Source organism: Suncus etruscus, chromosome 12 (genome assembly GCF_024139225.1).
Source record: "Suncus etruscus isolate mSunEtr1 chromosome 12, mSunEtr1.pri.cur, whole genome shotgun sequence".
Lineage (NCBI taxonomy): Eukaryota > Metazoa > Chordata > Mammalia > Eulipotyphla > Soricidae > Suncus > Suncus etruscus.
This window is the reverse complement of record NC_064859.1, coordinates 10551089-10566705: the sequence shown is the minus strand read 5'-3', so window position 1 is coordinate 10566705 and position 15617 is coordinate 10551089. Positions and strand designations below refer to the sequence as shown.

Below are 15617 nucleotides of genomic sequence, written 5' to 3'. Positions count from 1 at the left end.
GGCTCCGGCTTCGGCTCCGGGCGCGCCCCCAACCCTCGCCCACGGCCCCCGAGCGGGCCGGGCTGCGGGGCCCCCAGGATGCTGCTGCCGCCCAGCTCCAGGGACGTCACGGGGCCCGGCCTCTGGCGGCACGTCGGGCGCGGGCCCCGGGGCGTCCCCGACACTCCGGGCGGGCTCCCCTCGGGGACACTCCCCCGGGCCTCGGCGCCCCGCCTTGGGGTCCCGGCCCCGCCCCGGCCCGCCCCCGGCCGCCGGGCAGGAAGCGCGCTAGGAGCGGCCGGTCGGGGCCATGGACGGGGCGGAGATGGAGGGGCCGCTCTTTCTGCAGAGCCAGCGCTTCGGGACCAAGGTAGCCGGCCGGGCCCGCGGGGTCCGGGGCGGGGTGGCGGGGCGCCCGGGACGGAGGGGTCGGGATGGAGGGAGCGGGGGCGCGGCGCCCGGCGTTCTCGCCGCGGCCCGGGCCCCGCGGCTCTCGGGGCCGCTTCCCCGTCGGAAGCGTCGCCAGCGCCCGCGCGCTCTGTCCCCGCAGCGCTGGCGCAAGACCTGGGCCGTGCTGTACCCCGCCAGCGCGCACGGCGTGGCGCGGCTCGAGTTCTTCGACCACAAGGGCGCGAGCGCCGGAGGCGGCCGCGGAGGCTCGCGCCGCCTGGACTGCAAGGTGATCCGCCTGGCCGAGTGCGTGAGCGTGGCGCCCGTGGCCGTGGACAGCCCCCCGGAGCCCGGCGCCGCCGCCTTCCGCCTGGACACGGCGCAGCGCTCCCACCTGCTGGCGGCCGACGCGCCGGCCTGCGTGGCCTGGGTGCAGACCTTGTGCCGCAACGCCTTTCCGGTGAGGGGCGCAGTGGCGCGAGAAAGTGGGGCGCCCGGCGTGGGGGCCAGCCGGCCGGCTTCCTGATCCTTTCTCTTGACCCCAGAAAGGCAGCTGGGCACCGGGGCCTGCTGAGAACCCGCCCAAACCTTCTGCCCTGGAGATGCTGGAGAACTCCCTGTACAGCCCCACCTGGGAAGGTAAACTCTGCAGCTGGGGGTGGAGAGGCCCCGGGACAGGAGACGCACAGAGCCCCAGCCCCCGTACAGAGTCAGACGTGTTGAACTTCCTGCAAGTGCTTGGAGCGCAAGTCCGCCTCCTGAGTGGCCCCCTGACCGTTCCTCCAGGATCCCAGTTCTGGGTGACAGTGCAGAAGACCGAGGCGTCCGAGCGGTGTGGCCTGCAGGGCTCCTATGTACTACGGGTGGAGGCTGAGAAGTTGACCCTCCTGACAGCTGGTGCACCAAGCCAACTGCTCCAGCCGCTCCTCTCCTGGCCCTACACGCTTCTGCGACGCTATGGCCGCGACCAGGTGCTGTGTGTGTGTGTGTGTGTGTGTGTGTGTGTGTGTGTGTGTGTGTGTTGTGGCAGTGGGGCAGAACTACACAAGGTGCTGGGGTTGCGATGGGAAGTCCCGTTTGGGGAGCAAATTTGCCCTGTAATTCACCGGATCCTGTAACATCCAGTGACATCTCTCTACCTTCTCTTTTACACCCTCTTCAGCTCATGTTTTCTTTTGAGGCGGGCCGGCGCTGTCCCTCGGGCCCTGGGACCTTCACCTTCCAGACAACGGAGGGAAATGACATCTTCCAGGCCGTGGAGACGGCCATCCAGCGGCAGAAGGCCCAGGGAAAGTGCACTCCGGGGCAGGTCACACTCCAGGAAGGAGAAGTAGCAGAGGGGAAATTGGGTTCCCCCACCAGTGCCCAGGAGCCCCGGGACAGCCCTCCTGTCCTATATGCAGAACCCTTAGACTCTGTGCATATTCCTGCAGGCTCCTCCCAGGACTCCCTTTACTCTGACCCCCTGGATAGCACCCCAGGCCGGGTGGGAGAGGCCAACCCTTCGAAGAAGCCTCACTACTGGGATACCTATGTGCTGGTGCAGCAACAGCTGCTGAAAGCCAAGCTGAAGGATCCCAGAGACGACCCCATCTACGATGAGCCTGAGGGTCGAGCTCCCACCTCTCTTCGGGGCCTGTATGACCTGCCTCAGGAGCCCAAGGACGCTTGGTGGTGCCAGGCTCGGGTAAAGGAGGAAGGCTACGAGTTTCCCTACAACCCTGCCACCGATGACTATGCTGTGCCCGCCCCTCGCAGCACAAAGCCCCTTCCGGCCCCCAAGCCTGGGCGACTGGCCTTCTCTGCATGTGGTGGTCAGGGACGGGGCACAGATGCTGCCCTGTACAGCAAGGTCCAGAAGAGTGGTGCCTTGGGTAGCTGGGACTGTGGGCTCCCCACAGCAGGGCCCCATGGGACAGGCCAAGGCTGAGGGCTCTACCTGAGCAGCCTGCCAGCTTGGGTGCTTGGTAGGTGGCACTGGGGTCAGGAGGAGGCTGGAGTGTCCTTGTAGAACAGGGGCCATGGGAACAGGGAAGTCAGGGGGGCCATGCAGCCCTAGGGGTCCTAGAAGGACATGTCCAGGCTGGGGCTGGAATCAGGGACAGACGCCTTTCCCATCTGCTGCTCCAACACATGAGAAGGACATCTTGACCTGGGAGGTGTGGTGAGAATGCCTGACGGATGCTCTTGGACATGACAATGTGCCCAGAGTCTTCCTCTGCGTGTGCTCTGCCAGAGATAAAGATTCTCAAGTTCTCATTAAAGGAAGCGTGAGTTGCCAAGCTCTGTGTTCGGAGTAGGGTCCATGCTGGCCAAGTGGAGAAGAGACTGAGAGGGAGTTGAAAGAGCCTTACAGAGGCAGAGCCTGGCTGTGCCCATTTCTAGGAGTTTGGGGAGTATTGTCTCATGACTCCAGCCCTTCTGTAATGGGAGAAGTGGGGGGCGGGGGCAGGTTCTCCCTCACAGGGTTATGTGTCTGGAAGGCGTGAAATGTCTCAAGTAATTAGTGTCACTTGGATTGTGTTTTGTGAGTCATTCTGTGGGTAGAGGGGTAGGGCAGGAATATGGGTCTTTTTCAGGCATCTAACCTGTCTCACCTGTCAACCCCTCACTCCACTTGAACAAGCTTTGCCTGCAAGCCTTGAGCACCCAGAACTTTCTGTGTGAATTTGGGTAGAAAGGGTCAGTGGGAGTAGTGGGAGGCTCAGCTGGAAATGAGGCTCGGATTTCAACCCTACTTGGTTTTCCTGAGCTCAGAAAGCCTCACCCTGTCTCTAAGGCCCAGCTTCTGGTAGGTGATCCGACCTCATTCCTGGTTCACATGGAAGCAGGGAGTAACTCAGGGCTGGACCTGCTCTTACAAAGACAGAGGCTTCCTGGACTTTTCATCTTTATCTGTGTTAACAGACCAAAGAGCAGACAAGAGTCCCTGCTAGGAGAGGGAAAGGTTGTCTTCCAGGGCTGGCAATGGCTGCGCTGTTTCCAGGCAGCCTGGTGCTCCTTCAGGCTCTGCCGACACAGGCACATTGTGGGAACCTCAGCATGGCTGTTGGAGATGAAACAGAGCAGGCAGAGGGCAGTGTTGTTGACTTGGGCCCTCACACATACTTTTCCTCCTCCTCCTCCTCCTCCTCCAAAGGACTGGAGAAGGCTTCTGAGGAAGCTCTGCTGGCATCTGGCATCTTGGGGGTTCTTCTCATGGCTGGAATCATAGGCAAGGGGGCCACTGTAGCTCGTACTCGGTTCGTTGGCATCTGCCTTGTCTGCAAAGCAAGCAAAGCAGAGCCTTCAGTAAAGACCAGAGGTTCTCTTACCTCACTCCTAGCTAGGCCTCCTGAACTAACTGGGATGGTTAAGTTCCCAAGCAGAGATGGGGCCTCTTCCCTTGAGCTAACTCACCAGCATTAGCTCTGACCCCAGAGTAGTTTGGAAGCATCAGCTAAAGACAACATGGAGGTGTTCACAATGGCTGCTACTAAGAAACTCAGAAAAGATGAATAAGGGCAAAAGGCCCCGTCTAACATTTAGATCTGCAAATAACTTTCTACCTTCACCCTGGACACCCCCATCCCGGAACCCCCACCCCACCCTATCAGGTCGCTGTCTGCTTCCTTGCCACATCTGTAAAAAGAGCACAAATGCAAGCACCTTGCAGGGAGGCAGTGAAGATTAAGTGAGAAAAGTCTGTGAAAGCAATTGTCACAGGCCTGATAAATGATGGTGCTCAGGAACATACATTTTCCTCCCCTTGGGCATTTCTTTCCCAACATCCCATTCTGCTTTTTCTTTCAGAGAGGCTGCGGTTATGAGTCAGAGCAGCCCGATGCTTAGTGGGCTGTTAGATGACTAATGAGTTGTCCTCAACATTGCAGTGAAGATCCCTGAACATTATCCAGTATCAGTTCCCAGGAGGAGAGTGTGGCCTTTGTTCAGGGCACGGGACTAGCAGGCTTGGTTCTGCTCCTCCTGGGAAGGTGGGGGACAGGGAGGGCAGATGTACCTTCCTTAGGCTGGGATGGAGCCTTCCGTGTGGGTTGGGGCTGGCGCTGGCCATTAGCAGATAGAGATGGCTCTGGATGTCTAAGGGGTTGTAGCTGGGCTCAAGCTCCAGGGCTGCCAGGGTGCTCTGAGGAAAGAGAAGTTTCACGAAGAGACATAGACATCAGGCCTGCCCCTAGGACTCCCTAGACGCTGTGCAAGGGACTGTGTGGCCATGAGGTGTTCTGGCTTCCAGTTCTGAATCTTGGGGTGGTAAATGTGGAAGAGGGAGAAAGCCCAAGTGATGAGGAGCATCAAGTAATTTGCCCCCAAGAGGGAGAAGGGCACACACGACACAAAGGGCCCAGTGTGCACTAGCTGCGCGGCTTGGGCCCTGTTTGAAGCACACTCAGAACTAGAAGACACGCGAGCCCCACATTCCTGAGCTGTCGGCTTTTCCGGCCACAACATCCTGTACCAGGAATGGTTGGCCCCAAACTGAGACGTCCATTGAACCACCCCACTGGTGCCCCCTCTCATGACCAACCTGCCAGACTGGGAGCACAATCCCAGGCTCTGTCCTTCCTATGCCCAGCCAGTCTGACCAGCTAGAGCTGCAGAGCCCCAGGCCAGAGCAGGCTCCCTTAGAAGACTACAGGGACTAGCGGGGGAAATCCAGAAGCTAGCAGAGAAATCCAGAATTTCCAGATCCAAGGGAAGAAAACTGCTCGCAGAGCCCCCCCCCACAACACCCCCCCACAACACCCCCCCCCCCCACACACACACAGCTGAGTCTTGGTGAGAAGTTCTTTCTACCTGGGACATCTGAAAGACAGATTCTCTGACCTGCTTCCACCAACAGGAAGGGCGCACACAAGAGATGCATGCACCCATTGTAGAGAAAGACCCCAAGAAAATACTATCATACAGTTATTTGCTTCCTTCTGTGCAGCCCCAGCACCCCCTGCTTTCTTCTCTACCCTTACCACATGCCTGGGCCCCCTGCTCCATTCCTTTCCTGTGTTACCCTCACAGACAAGCTCTTATTACTTTAATTTTATTCCCTGGTTTCTCTTCTCCTTGGCCTGGCCTTTGAGGTCTGGGCTCCACTTGCCTCCATAATCTTCAGGCTGTCATCCGGGGGATCCTCAGGCAGCAGCGGGAAGGAATTGGGGAGCATCATCTCACGGGTGGCCACTGCCTTCACCAGCAGAGTGGCAGAACGGGAGGGCAGGATGATGTAGAAAGTGCTGGCAGGCTCTCTCAGGCTGGTCCCCAGACTCTGGGGCTCCCCTTTGGCCAAAAGCAGCCACTCTCTTTTCTGAAACAAGGACAAACTCAAAGTGCTGACTCCAGAAGATTCATCCCAAAAGTGGTTTTCCTGAGTTCCTCTGAGGGGTATCAAAGGGCCCAGGGAAAGGCAGAGACTTCCTGCCTGTGCCTTCAGGGTCCAGGGCAGGGGTGTTCTCCAAAAGGTTAACAACAAAGCAGAGAAAAGTTTGGAGATACCCTCTAACTTGAAGAAGCATTTGCTTCAGCATCAAGGCTTTAGAAATTCATGGTGGAATTTCAAAGAATCTTTGAATGTTGCCCAGAAAACATTCTAGAAATAAATGTTGCCCAGAAAGCATTCTAGAACAGAAAACTCCTAGGACCAGGTTCTATTGATTTTAAAAACTAAGAATCTGTCAGAGAACTGTCAATAGGAATGTATTATCGCAAAAGTAACTCCAGGGGCCAGAGCAATAGCATGGCAGGAAGGGCGTTTGTCTCGCACACAGCTGACCCAAATTTGATCCCCAGCATCTCATATTGTCCCCCAAGCCTGATTTCTTTTTTTTTGTTGTTGTTTTGTTTTTGGGTCACACCCCGCGGTGCTCAGGGGTCACTCCTGGCTGTCAGCTCAGAAATAGCTCCTGGCAGGCACAGGGGACCATACGGGACACCGGGATTCGAACCAACAACTTTGGTCCTGGATCGGCTGCTTGCGAGGCAAACGCCGCTGTGTTATCTCTCCAGGCCCTGGTGATTTCTGAGTACAGAGCCAGGAATAACTTCTGAGCATTGTCGGGTATAGACCAAAAACAAACAAACAAACAAACAAACAAAAATTAACTATTGAAGCAAGGGCTATATCTATTTATATCTATCTATCTATCTATCTATCTATCTATCTATCTATCTATCTATCTATCTATCTATCTATCTATCTATCTATCTATCTAATCTATCTATCTATCTATCTATCTATCTATCTATCTATCTATCTATCTATCTATCTCTATATTTATATATAGAAGAGACCAAGTCCAATGAATCCTAAGAACTCTTCACAACTGCCTGGTTGTAGGAGGTTCAGGAAGGCAGAGCATCAGATGTGTTCTTATTAGAGTTTGATAAAGAGATGATGTTATCTGTCATTTCCAAGGACAATAGAGAAAGAAAATGAGAGAACAGGAAATTCAAACCTAAGGCCCTATGCCAGGCAGTTTCTCCTTTTGGAAAGTGGAAATGTACCCAGCCAAGAGCCTTGTAGTCCAGGCTCAATCCCAAACATGCTCTCCAAGTCCTGGCTGGCCTGTTAGAACAGGTGATTGTATGAAAGAGGGAACATTAGAGACAGAAGTGGGAAAACAAAACTCAACAAGACCATGATGTGTGATGAAAATGTGCCCTGGATTCCACCCCCAACAAGAATATATCAAAAGACAAACGGGAAGCCTATATTTCCTTTATATGTATAATACCTCTATAATATTACCTCTTAACCTATTTATCCCCAAATGTGAGGTAGTCTCCTACATCACTTTTTTTTTTCCTTAGTTACTTTTTTTTTTTTTTGGTTTTTGGATCACACCTGGCAGCGCTCAGGGGTTACTCCTGGCTCTATGCTCAGAAATTGCTCCTGGCAGGCTTGGGGGACCATATGGGATGCCGGGATTCGAACCACTGTCTTTCTGCATGTGAGGCAAATGCCTTGCCTCCATACTATCTCTCAGGCCCACCTTAATTACTTTTTTAAATTCATTTTTATTTCTTCTATTTTATATATATGTGCATATATATTTTTTTCTTCTCTTCCTTAATTTCACCTGTTTTGGTTCTGCTTGGTACAAAAACCTACAAGAAAAAGTCTTGCTTGGGATAAGGGCTCAGGTCAAAACCAGGGCACAGAGATGATGTGTCCTGACATTCTCACCCCCAAATGCACCAACAATATGAGATAGCACCATTTCTTTTTACAAAGGCATACTAAAAAGGGGGAAGATTTATGTATAGAAACACTCTCTTATCTACTAGGGATAAGAACTCATACATTTTACAATACAGGGGTGCCTCCAATCCTTAACATATGTCATGTGGACCCAACTTAGACTCCATGTGATTAGACAGTGACCATATGTTGCAAAACAGCTCTTAGGATGGCCTTGGATGGTGGATGGAGGCCTTTATTTTTAGGCCCCGGCTACGTGGTTCCATCCTCCATTAACCAGTGGGTCTGGGCCCAGGAAAGCAACCGGTATTGAACTCACTCACAGGCAGGCTTCCAGAGAGATAACATCTTTATTCAGCCCTAGCCAACAGATGTGGCTGCTAACCATTTCAGTGGTCCTCAAACTATAGCCAGCGGGCCACATAATGTATTTGTATCTGTTTTGTTTCTTCATTGCAAAATAAGATATATGCAGTGTGCATAAGAATTCGTTCATGAGTTTTGTTTTTACTATAGTCAGACCCTCCAATGGTCTGAGGGACAGTGAACTGGCCCCCTGTTTAAAAAGTTTGGGACCCCTGATACACATTCAGCCCTGCATTCTTGCTTCTCCCTCAGTCATAGCTCTCCATCCAGGTAAATGCCCATTTCTCCCCATCCTGGCCAAAGACCAAAAGGGCAAAAGACCTTAATCCTCTCTGGTCAAAGCCTTATCTAACCTTTCCAAGACTCCTCCCAGTAATGGGCAGGGTCTTTCAGGTAAGAGCAAGTTACCTGGTTAGAATGGGCAGTGGGGCCACATCCATCCAATCCTGAACTCTAGATCTCAGACATAGAACCAACACAGTTCTTTGCAACAGCTCCACGAACCAAACTCCCTCTGGGACATTATTTTGTTTGTTTGTTTGTTTGTTTGTTTTTGGGTCACACCCAGCAGCACTCAGGGGTTACTCCTGGCTCTATGCTCAGAAATTGTTCCTGGCAGGCTCAGGAGACCATATGGGATGTTGGGGTTCGAACCACTGTCCTACATGCAAGGCAAACTCTTTACCTCCATGCTATCTCTCTGACCCCATTTCTGGGACATTCTTAATACTGCTCTGATATCAACATGCACCAGTTTTGAAATGACATCCTGACAATGAGGAAATGGCAACAACTTGATCTAAGAGTAGGTTGTCTTATCTCATCACTTAACAATAAGATGGAATCAGAAGACATGTCATCTTTTGATCTGTACAAAAACCAAGATCACTAAATACAGAAGACTGACTGTGACAACCATGACTGGACAGAACTTATCCTGGGACCAATAAGAAAGACCCTAGCCTAGGCTTTGGCCTAAGATCTGTACAACAACCAAGATATCTAATTCCAGAGGACTGATTGAGACAACTGCAATTGAGTAGAACTTCTGGAAACATAATGAAAGACTATCCTAGGCTTTGTCCTAGAATCAGTGCAAAAAGAAAGACCACCAATTACAGAAGACATCTGATTAAAACAACAGTGATAGAACAGAACTTCTAGAACCATAAAGAAAGACTCTATCCTAGGCTTCATCCTATGACCTGTGCAAATACAAAATCTCTAGTTACAGAGGCCTGATTTGATCATCTATGACTGAACAGAAAGTTTCCTGGCACCATAAAAATACCTAGGGGAGTAAAAAAGAGCATGTATGGAGCCTGTAGTTGGTCCCATGACAGTATGTTTCAAGGGTGGAGAAACCCTGTATCTCTTAGGCCAAGGGAATTCCCTTTCTAATCTCCCCAATATTTACTGTGCCTATGCAAAAAAAAAAAAAAAAAGAGCATGATCATGGTTATCCTTTATTGCTGTGGTGCTTTTCAGTTATTTTGTCTGATTTTTTATTTTTTGTCATTGTAGTTTTTTTTTGTTTTCTTGTTTGTCTGTTTTTCTTGTCTTTTTGTTACATTTTTCTTCCTTTTCCCCTTTCTTCTCTTAAATTGATATTTATAACGTCTAGATGGACTCCTCCTGCTTTTTTGTTTGTATTTTGCTTTTTTCCCCCTTCAAACAGAACCATATACATTGAATCATATTTTTATGCCTCATAAATTGAGGGAAAAAATGGATGGTACCAAGACCAAACAGTTGTATAAACATTGAGTAGAAATAAAAAAGTGATCAGACTTAAACACCAAATCCAAAGCCAATGACAACAGAATCGATACCCAATCTACAACGAGCTAGACACAGAGGGGACCATTTATACTAGCAGCCCGGGGGCAAAGGAGGGGAATATGGGATACATGTTGGGAACAGGGGTGTAGGGAGGACAATATTGATGGTGGGAATTCCCCTGATTCAATGTCACTGTATACCTAAAATATTACTGTGAAAGATTAGTAATTCACTTTGCTCACAATAAAAGTTTTTTTTTTTTTTTCAAAAAAGAAGTGGGAAAACAGAGGCAGGACCTCTGAGTGATACTTTTTAGGAACTGGGCAAAGTTGAAGAAGTTCTAAGTCAGAAAGGCACAAGAACAGAGCAGAGAGCAAGAAAGGGAAGATCAGTAAAACTGACTGTTACTACTGTGTGCATTAGGTGAAAATATTTCCTTGGAAATGAGGTGGTTTGTGTCTAGGCTACAGTGGCTCTTTGCAAACTACATTCAGAATTCAACCCATTTGTGGCAATTGCTGGATGGCGTCAGCATGTTTCAGGCTGGGTTGCCTCCCTTGTTCTGCTTGCTTGATTGCCTGTTGTTTAATCAGATTTCTGCTATACAGTTCTGTGATGGAGATGGTTAGTGCCGTAGCAGGTGCCTGAAACTAGATGCAACATACAACATACACATACATATTGGGATGTCCTCTGGGGGTCTCTCAGAAGACCAGCCTTAGGATCATCAAACAATGGTGCACAACAATATACAGTCCTGAAGGTTATATATAAGAGGCTGGGGCTATAGAACAGTGGGGAGGGCCCTTGTCTTGCCTATGTCCAACCTGGGTTTGATCCTTGGAATCTCATATGGTTCTCCGAGCATTTCCAGGAGTGATTCCTGAGTGCAGAACCAGGAGTATCTCCTGAGCACCGCCTGGTGTGGCCAAAAACAAAACAAAACAAAACAAAGCAAAAGAGTATTTCTTCTTGTGTTACAAAAAATGTGAGAACAGGCTGTAATAGGGGCTATTCATCACATCAGCAACACACCGCAGATCCAGGCTTTCTCCAAAGTTCCCACCTTGAATTTTATTCATTTTATTGTATTTTATTTTATCCCACCTTGGATTTTATTCTTATGCTAGTTGCCTCTTGGCCCCAAGATATATGTTATACCTTAAGATCAAATTCTGGGGCCCTGAGAGATAGCACAGCAGCGTTTGCCTTGCAAGCAGCCGATCCAGGACCAAAGGTGGTTGGTTCGAATCCCAGTGTCCCATATGGTCCCCCGTGCCTGCCAGGAGCTCTTTCTGAGCAGACAGCCAGGAGTGACCCCTGAGCATTGCCGGGTGTGGCCCAAAAACAAAACAAAACAAAACAAAACAAAACAAACAAACAAAAAAAAGATCAAATTCTGTTCCAGGAAGAAATGGGCAGAGTGCAAGACAAGCCTCCTACCTATTGTACTATCTTGCTGGCCCTAGAAGAAACACTCGGAATTGTGATAGTTGTACTGAGTTTTTATCACTGAAGCCTTTTACAGACACCCGAGGGAAGGTAGAGAATGTGGTTACTCTGGGCATGGGGGAGATAAGAACAGAGCAATTATAATGGCTCTGATGTAGGGCTTGGCAACAGAAGCTCAGATGGGAGTTTTAGCAGGTAAAAGTTCTAATATTAGGGATGGAGCAATAAAGCAGAGAGAGTGTTAGGGTGTTTGCACACTCCATGAACTGTTCTCCTCCTTTCTTAGCTCCCCTGCTCTCTACCTCTCCTCCCTCCCTCCCTCCCTCCCTCCCTCCCTCCCTCCCTCCCTCCCTCCCTCCCTCCCTCCCCTCCCCTCCCCTCCCCTCCTCCCTCCCTCCCTCCCTCCCTCCCTCCCTCCCTCCCTCCCTCCCTCCCTTCCTTCCTTCCTTCCTTCCTTCCTTCCTTCCTTCCTTCCTTCCTTCCTTCCTTCCTTCCTTCCTTCCTTCCTTCCTTCCTTCCATTTAAATATTTTTGTTCTATTTTTTGATTTTTATTCTTTAGGTCACACCAGCAATGTTCAGTGATTACTCTTGGTAGTGCTTGGGTCCTGGGGATTAAACCTGGGTCAGCTGAATTGAAGGCAAGTAAGTTCCTTACCACTGTATTATCTCATCTGCCCCTCAGATGAATCCTTGATTTTAACTGTCTACTAAATAGAACCAAGGACTTTTCATTTCCTCACCATCTTCAGCCTAACCAAGTCACGTCCTGTGCACTCAGGCTCCCACTGGACATGTCCTGGCATGGATCCTGTCACTTTTGAGGCCAAGTAGGGAAGACATGACCTGGAAAGCTGTGGAATGTGTCTCCAGAGACTTGGGACATTTTAAGTAGGAAATTGAAAGACTGGTGATATTTTTGTTTCTTTTTCTAGTTTGCACAGGCATGACTGTAAGAGAAATGAGGATGTGGAAAAGTGAGTCACTAGCCACATAACGAACTACACAGAGCATTTGGTTATTGAACTGATCTCTTCCTGGCAATGGGATAGTCTGTCCTCAAGAACTCCTGAGCACAAAGCCTCTTAGGGGCTTTTAACCCAGCCAGCAGTGATCCCTGAACACAGAGCCAGGAGTAAGTCCTGAGTATCACTGGGTATGACCCCCCAAAACAAAACAAAACAATTATAAAGAAATTAGTTCAAAAAAGGGAGGGGCAATAATAGAACCCAATTTAGATATGCTCATAGAGATGCAGACCACTTCCTTTTGTTTAAAGAAATTGTCACAACTTTTCTTTCTTTTTTTTGGTGGGGCACCCCTGGTGATGCTCAGGGGTTACTCCTGGCTATGCGCTCAGAAATTGCTCCTGGCTTGGGGGGCCATATGGGACATCGGGGGATCAAACCTCGGTCCATCCTAGGCTAGTATGTGCAAGGCAGACGCCTTACCACTTGTGTCATTGCTCCAGCCCCCACTGTATATGTATTTGGGGGAAAATACATATAACCAAATAACCACCTGAGTACTACTACCAGGAGTAATTCTGGAGTATCACCAGTGTAGCCCCCCCAACAAACAATAAGGGGCTGGAGAGATAGCATGGAGGTAAAGTGTTTGCCTTGCATGCAGAAGGTCAGTGGTTCGAAACCCAGCATCCCATATGATTCACGGAGCCTGCCAGGAGCAATTTCTGAGCGTAGAGCAAGGAGTAACCCCTGAGCGCTGCCAGGTGTGACTCAAAAACCAACCAACCAACCAACCAACAACCAACAACCAAACAAACAAACAATAAAACATAGAAACCACAGGAGCCAGCTGTAGAACAGCTGTAGGGTGTTTGCCTTAGATGCAGAAGGATGGTGGTTCGAATCCCAGGATCCCATATGGTCCCCCAAGCCTGTTAAGCACTTTCTGAGTGTACAGCCAGAAATGGCCCATGAGTGCTGCCAGGTGTGACCCAAAAACAAAAAACAAACTCCCCCCCCAAACCAACAAACCCATAGAAACGACAGAGATATAGTACAGCAGGTAAAGAGCATGTCTTGCATATGGCTGACCTGGGTTGATCACAGGCACCCTATATGGTCCCTAGAGTACTGTCAGGGGTCACTCCTGAGCATAGAGACTAGAATAGCTCCTCAGTATAGCTTGATTGTGGGCCAAATGAGAAAAAATCTCGGGGTCTGAGTGATAGTACACTTGGGAAGGACATTTGCTTTGTATGTAACTGATCCAGTTTTGATCCCTGGCATCCCATCCTGAGATCACTAGGAGTAATTCCTGAGCACAGCCGGGTTGGTCCAAAACCCCAAAAATTTATTGTTTCTAGAAGCTTTTTGGTAGAAAAATAATCACATGTGGCCGGAGAGATAGCATGGAGGTAAGGCGTTTGCCTTTCATGCAGAAGGTCATCTGTTCGAATCCCGGCGTCCCATATGGTCCCCCGTGCCTGCCAGGAGCAATTTCTGAGCATGGAGCCAGGAGTAACCCCTGAGCACTGCCGGGTGTGACCCAAAAACCACAAAAACCACAAAAAAATAATAATCACATTACTAACCCTCAGGGAGATACAAACCAAAACAACAATGATGTATTATCTCACACCACAGAGATAGGCACACATCACAGAGAACAAGAAAAACTGGTGCTGGTGTGGATGTGGAGAGAAAGAAACTCTAATTCACTGCTGGTGGGAATGCCTTTTGGAAAACAATATGGAGATTCCTCAGAAAACTGGAATTGAGCTCCTATATGCTCCAGCAACACAACTCCTAGGGATATAGCTTAGGAAAACAAAAACATAATACAAAAATGCCCTCTGCACTCCTACATCCATTGCAACATTATTTATAAGAGCCAAATCTGGAAACAATTCAAGTGCCCAACAACAGATGAGTGGCTAAAAGGAATTGTGATACATCTACACAATGGAATACTATAAGCTATTAAGAAAATGAAGTAATGAAATTTACCTATACATGAAGGGACATGGAGATTATTATGATGAATGAAATGAGTCAGAGGGAGAGGTTTAGACACAATAATCTCACTAATGTGTGGGATATAAGAAAAATTAGACAGAATGGTAACAATATCCAGAGACAATAGAGATGAGGGCTAGGAGGCTCAGCCCATGATAAAAAGCTTGTCATAAAGAACAGTGAGTGGAGTTAGAGCACTAACTTCACTGACAACTACCATGACAAGATAGTGAGAGAGAAGCAGAATGCCTGTCCCAGAGACAGGCAAGGGGCTTAGCGTAAGTTTGTAATGGGAACATTCGTGGCAAGAAAGTTACACTGGTGAAGGCCGGTGCACATTCTATGACTGAAACTGAACTATGAACATTTCTTTAACTGCAGTGTTTAAATAAACTATTAAAAATAACAAAGAAAAAACAGCCCCCTCCAAAAATATCTCTGGGAGAAGTTATTGTATTGAACAATGAATTTACTTTAGAGATAGATCCCTGCAATCAATATGACAAATGACTTTTATGTGGCTAGAGAGTGGCTGGGGAAAGGTCTAGGTCCTGGAGTCAACGTTTCTGGGTTCAGTCTTGGCTCTACTACGTGAACCTGGGAAACATCTAACCGCTCTGGTTGTTAACTGACTTTTTATTTGTGTGGAGGGGTTTGGACCACACTCAGCTGTGCTCAGGGCTTATGCCTGTTTCTGTGCTTAGGAATCACTCCTAGTGAATGATTGGGGGTCGAACAAGGGTGAGCCACATGCCAGAGAAACACTTAACTTTTGGACCAGCTTTCTAGTACCTCAGGTCAATTTTTCACTCAGCACTTGCTGGCAAATACTTGAGCTACCTAAAGCAGGAGACCAACACTCTGGAGGAGAAAGTTAGGCAAGAAGTACAGCTGATTTGGAGGGAAGGATAGAATAGTGATTGCTCAAGAGGAGAGGACACACACATAATTATCTGATATTCCCTGGAAAATTCTGGATTGCCAGGAACAAAGCAGCAGGAATCTTGGCCTTAGCAGAACTGCTGCCCAGCCTTGACTTAGCTCCTGATCCTTCACACTGTCTGCGAGTGTAGAGCAGGATAAAACTTTTCTGGAGGAGGCTAATACCTGAGCTGCAGCTTCTGTGAATTATTCAGAGAGAGAGAAACTATGTGCAATCCATGTTAGGAGACAGACAGGCAAGACATATCTATCTGGCACTGCAGAAATGTGCCAGGCAGTGGAGGCTTTGAACAGATTAAATCAGTGCTAAAGTGCAAGATGAGATTGGAGGTGGAGAGGCTAGGCAGGCATTTATTTGGTGAGAAGAGATGGTGGGTATGGGAAAGAAAGGCCAGGCACAGCTCATGTGATGTGAAGAAAGTTAGCATGACTCAGTGATGGGGCAGTCGTGAAGAGTCAGGAGACTGAGGTTTCAAGCCTGGCTGAGTAGAAATGGTGGTGCTACTATTAACAGAAAGACAGAAGTTAGAA

The 15617-nt window shown here is 49.1% G+C and overlaps 2 protein-coding genes across 2 annotated transcripts in view; one reads left to right on the top strand and one right to left on the bottom strand.

The window, feature by feature from the left end:
* Positions 1-289: 289 nt before the first annotated feature.
* DOK1 (docking protein 1) lies at positions 290-2520 on the top strand. Its single transcript, XM_049784390.1, is given in 6 exon segments — positions 290-349; positions 530-829; positions 915-1008; positions 1156-1340; positions 1532-2289; positions 2291-2520. Coding segments are annotated over 6 exon segments (1419 nt in total). The 3' UTR covers positions 2313-2520.
* An 851-nt stretch (positions 2521-3371) lies between these two features.
* Positions 3372-15617, bottom strand: part of M1AP (meiosis 1 associated protein) — a 53771-nt gene continuing 41525 nt past the window's right edge. The window contains exons 7-10 of the mRNA XM_049785026.1: positions 5462-5668; positions 4370-4495; positions 3478-3632; positions 3372-3378 (exon numbers count right to left, since the gene is read on the bottom strand). Of these exons, the coding sequence (XP_049640983.1) occupies positions 3372-3378; positions 3478-3632; positions 4370-4495; positions 5462-5668 (495 nt within the window). The remainder of the gene's footprint in view (positions 3379-3477; positions 3633-4369; positions 4496-5461; positions 5669-15617) is intronic.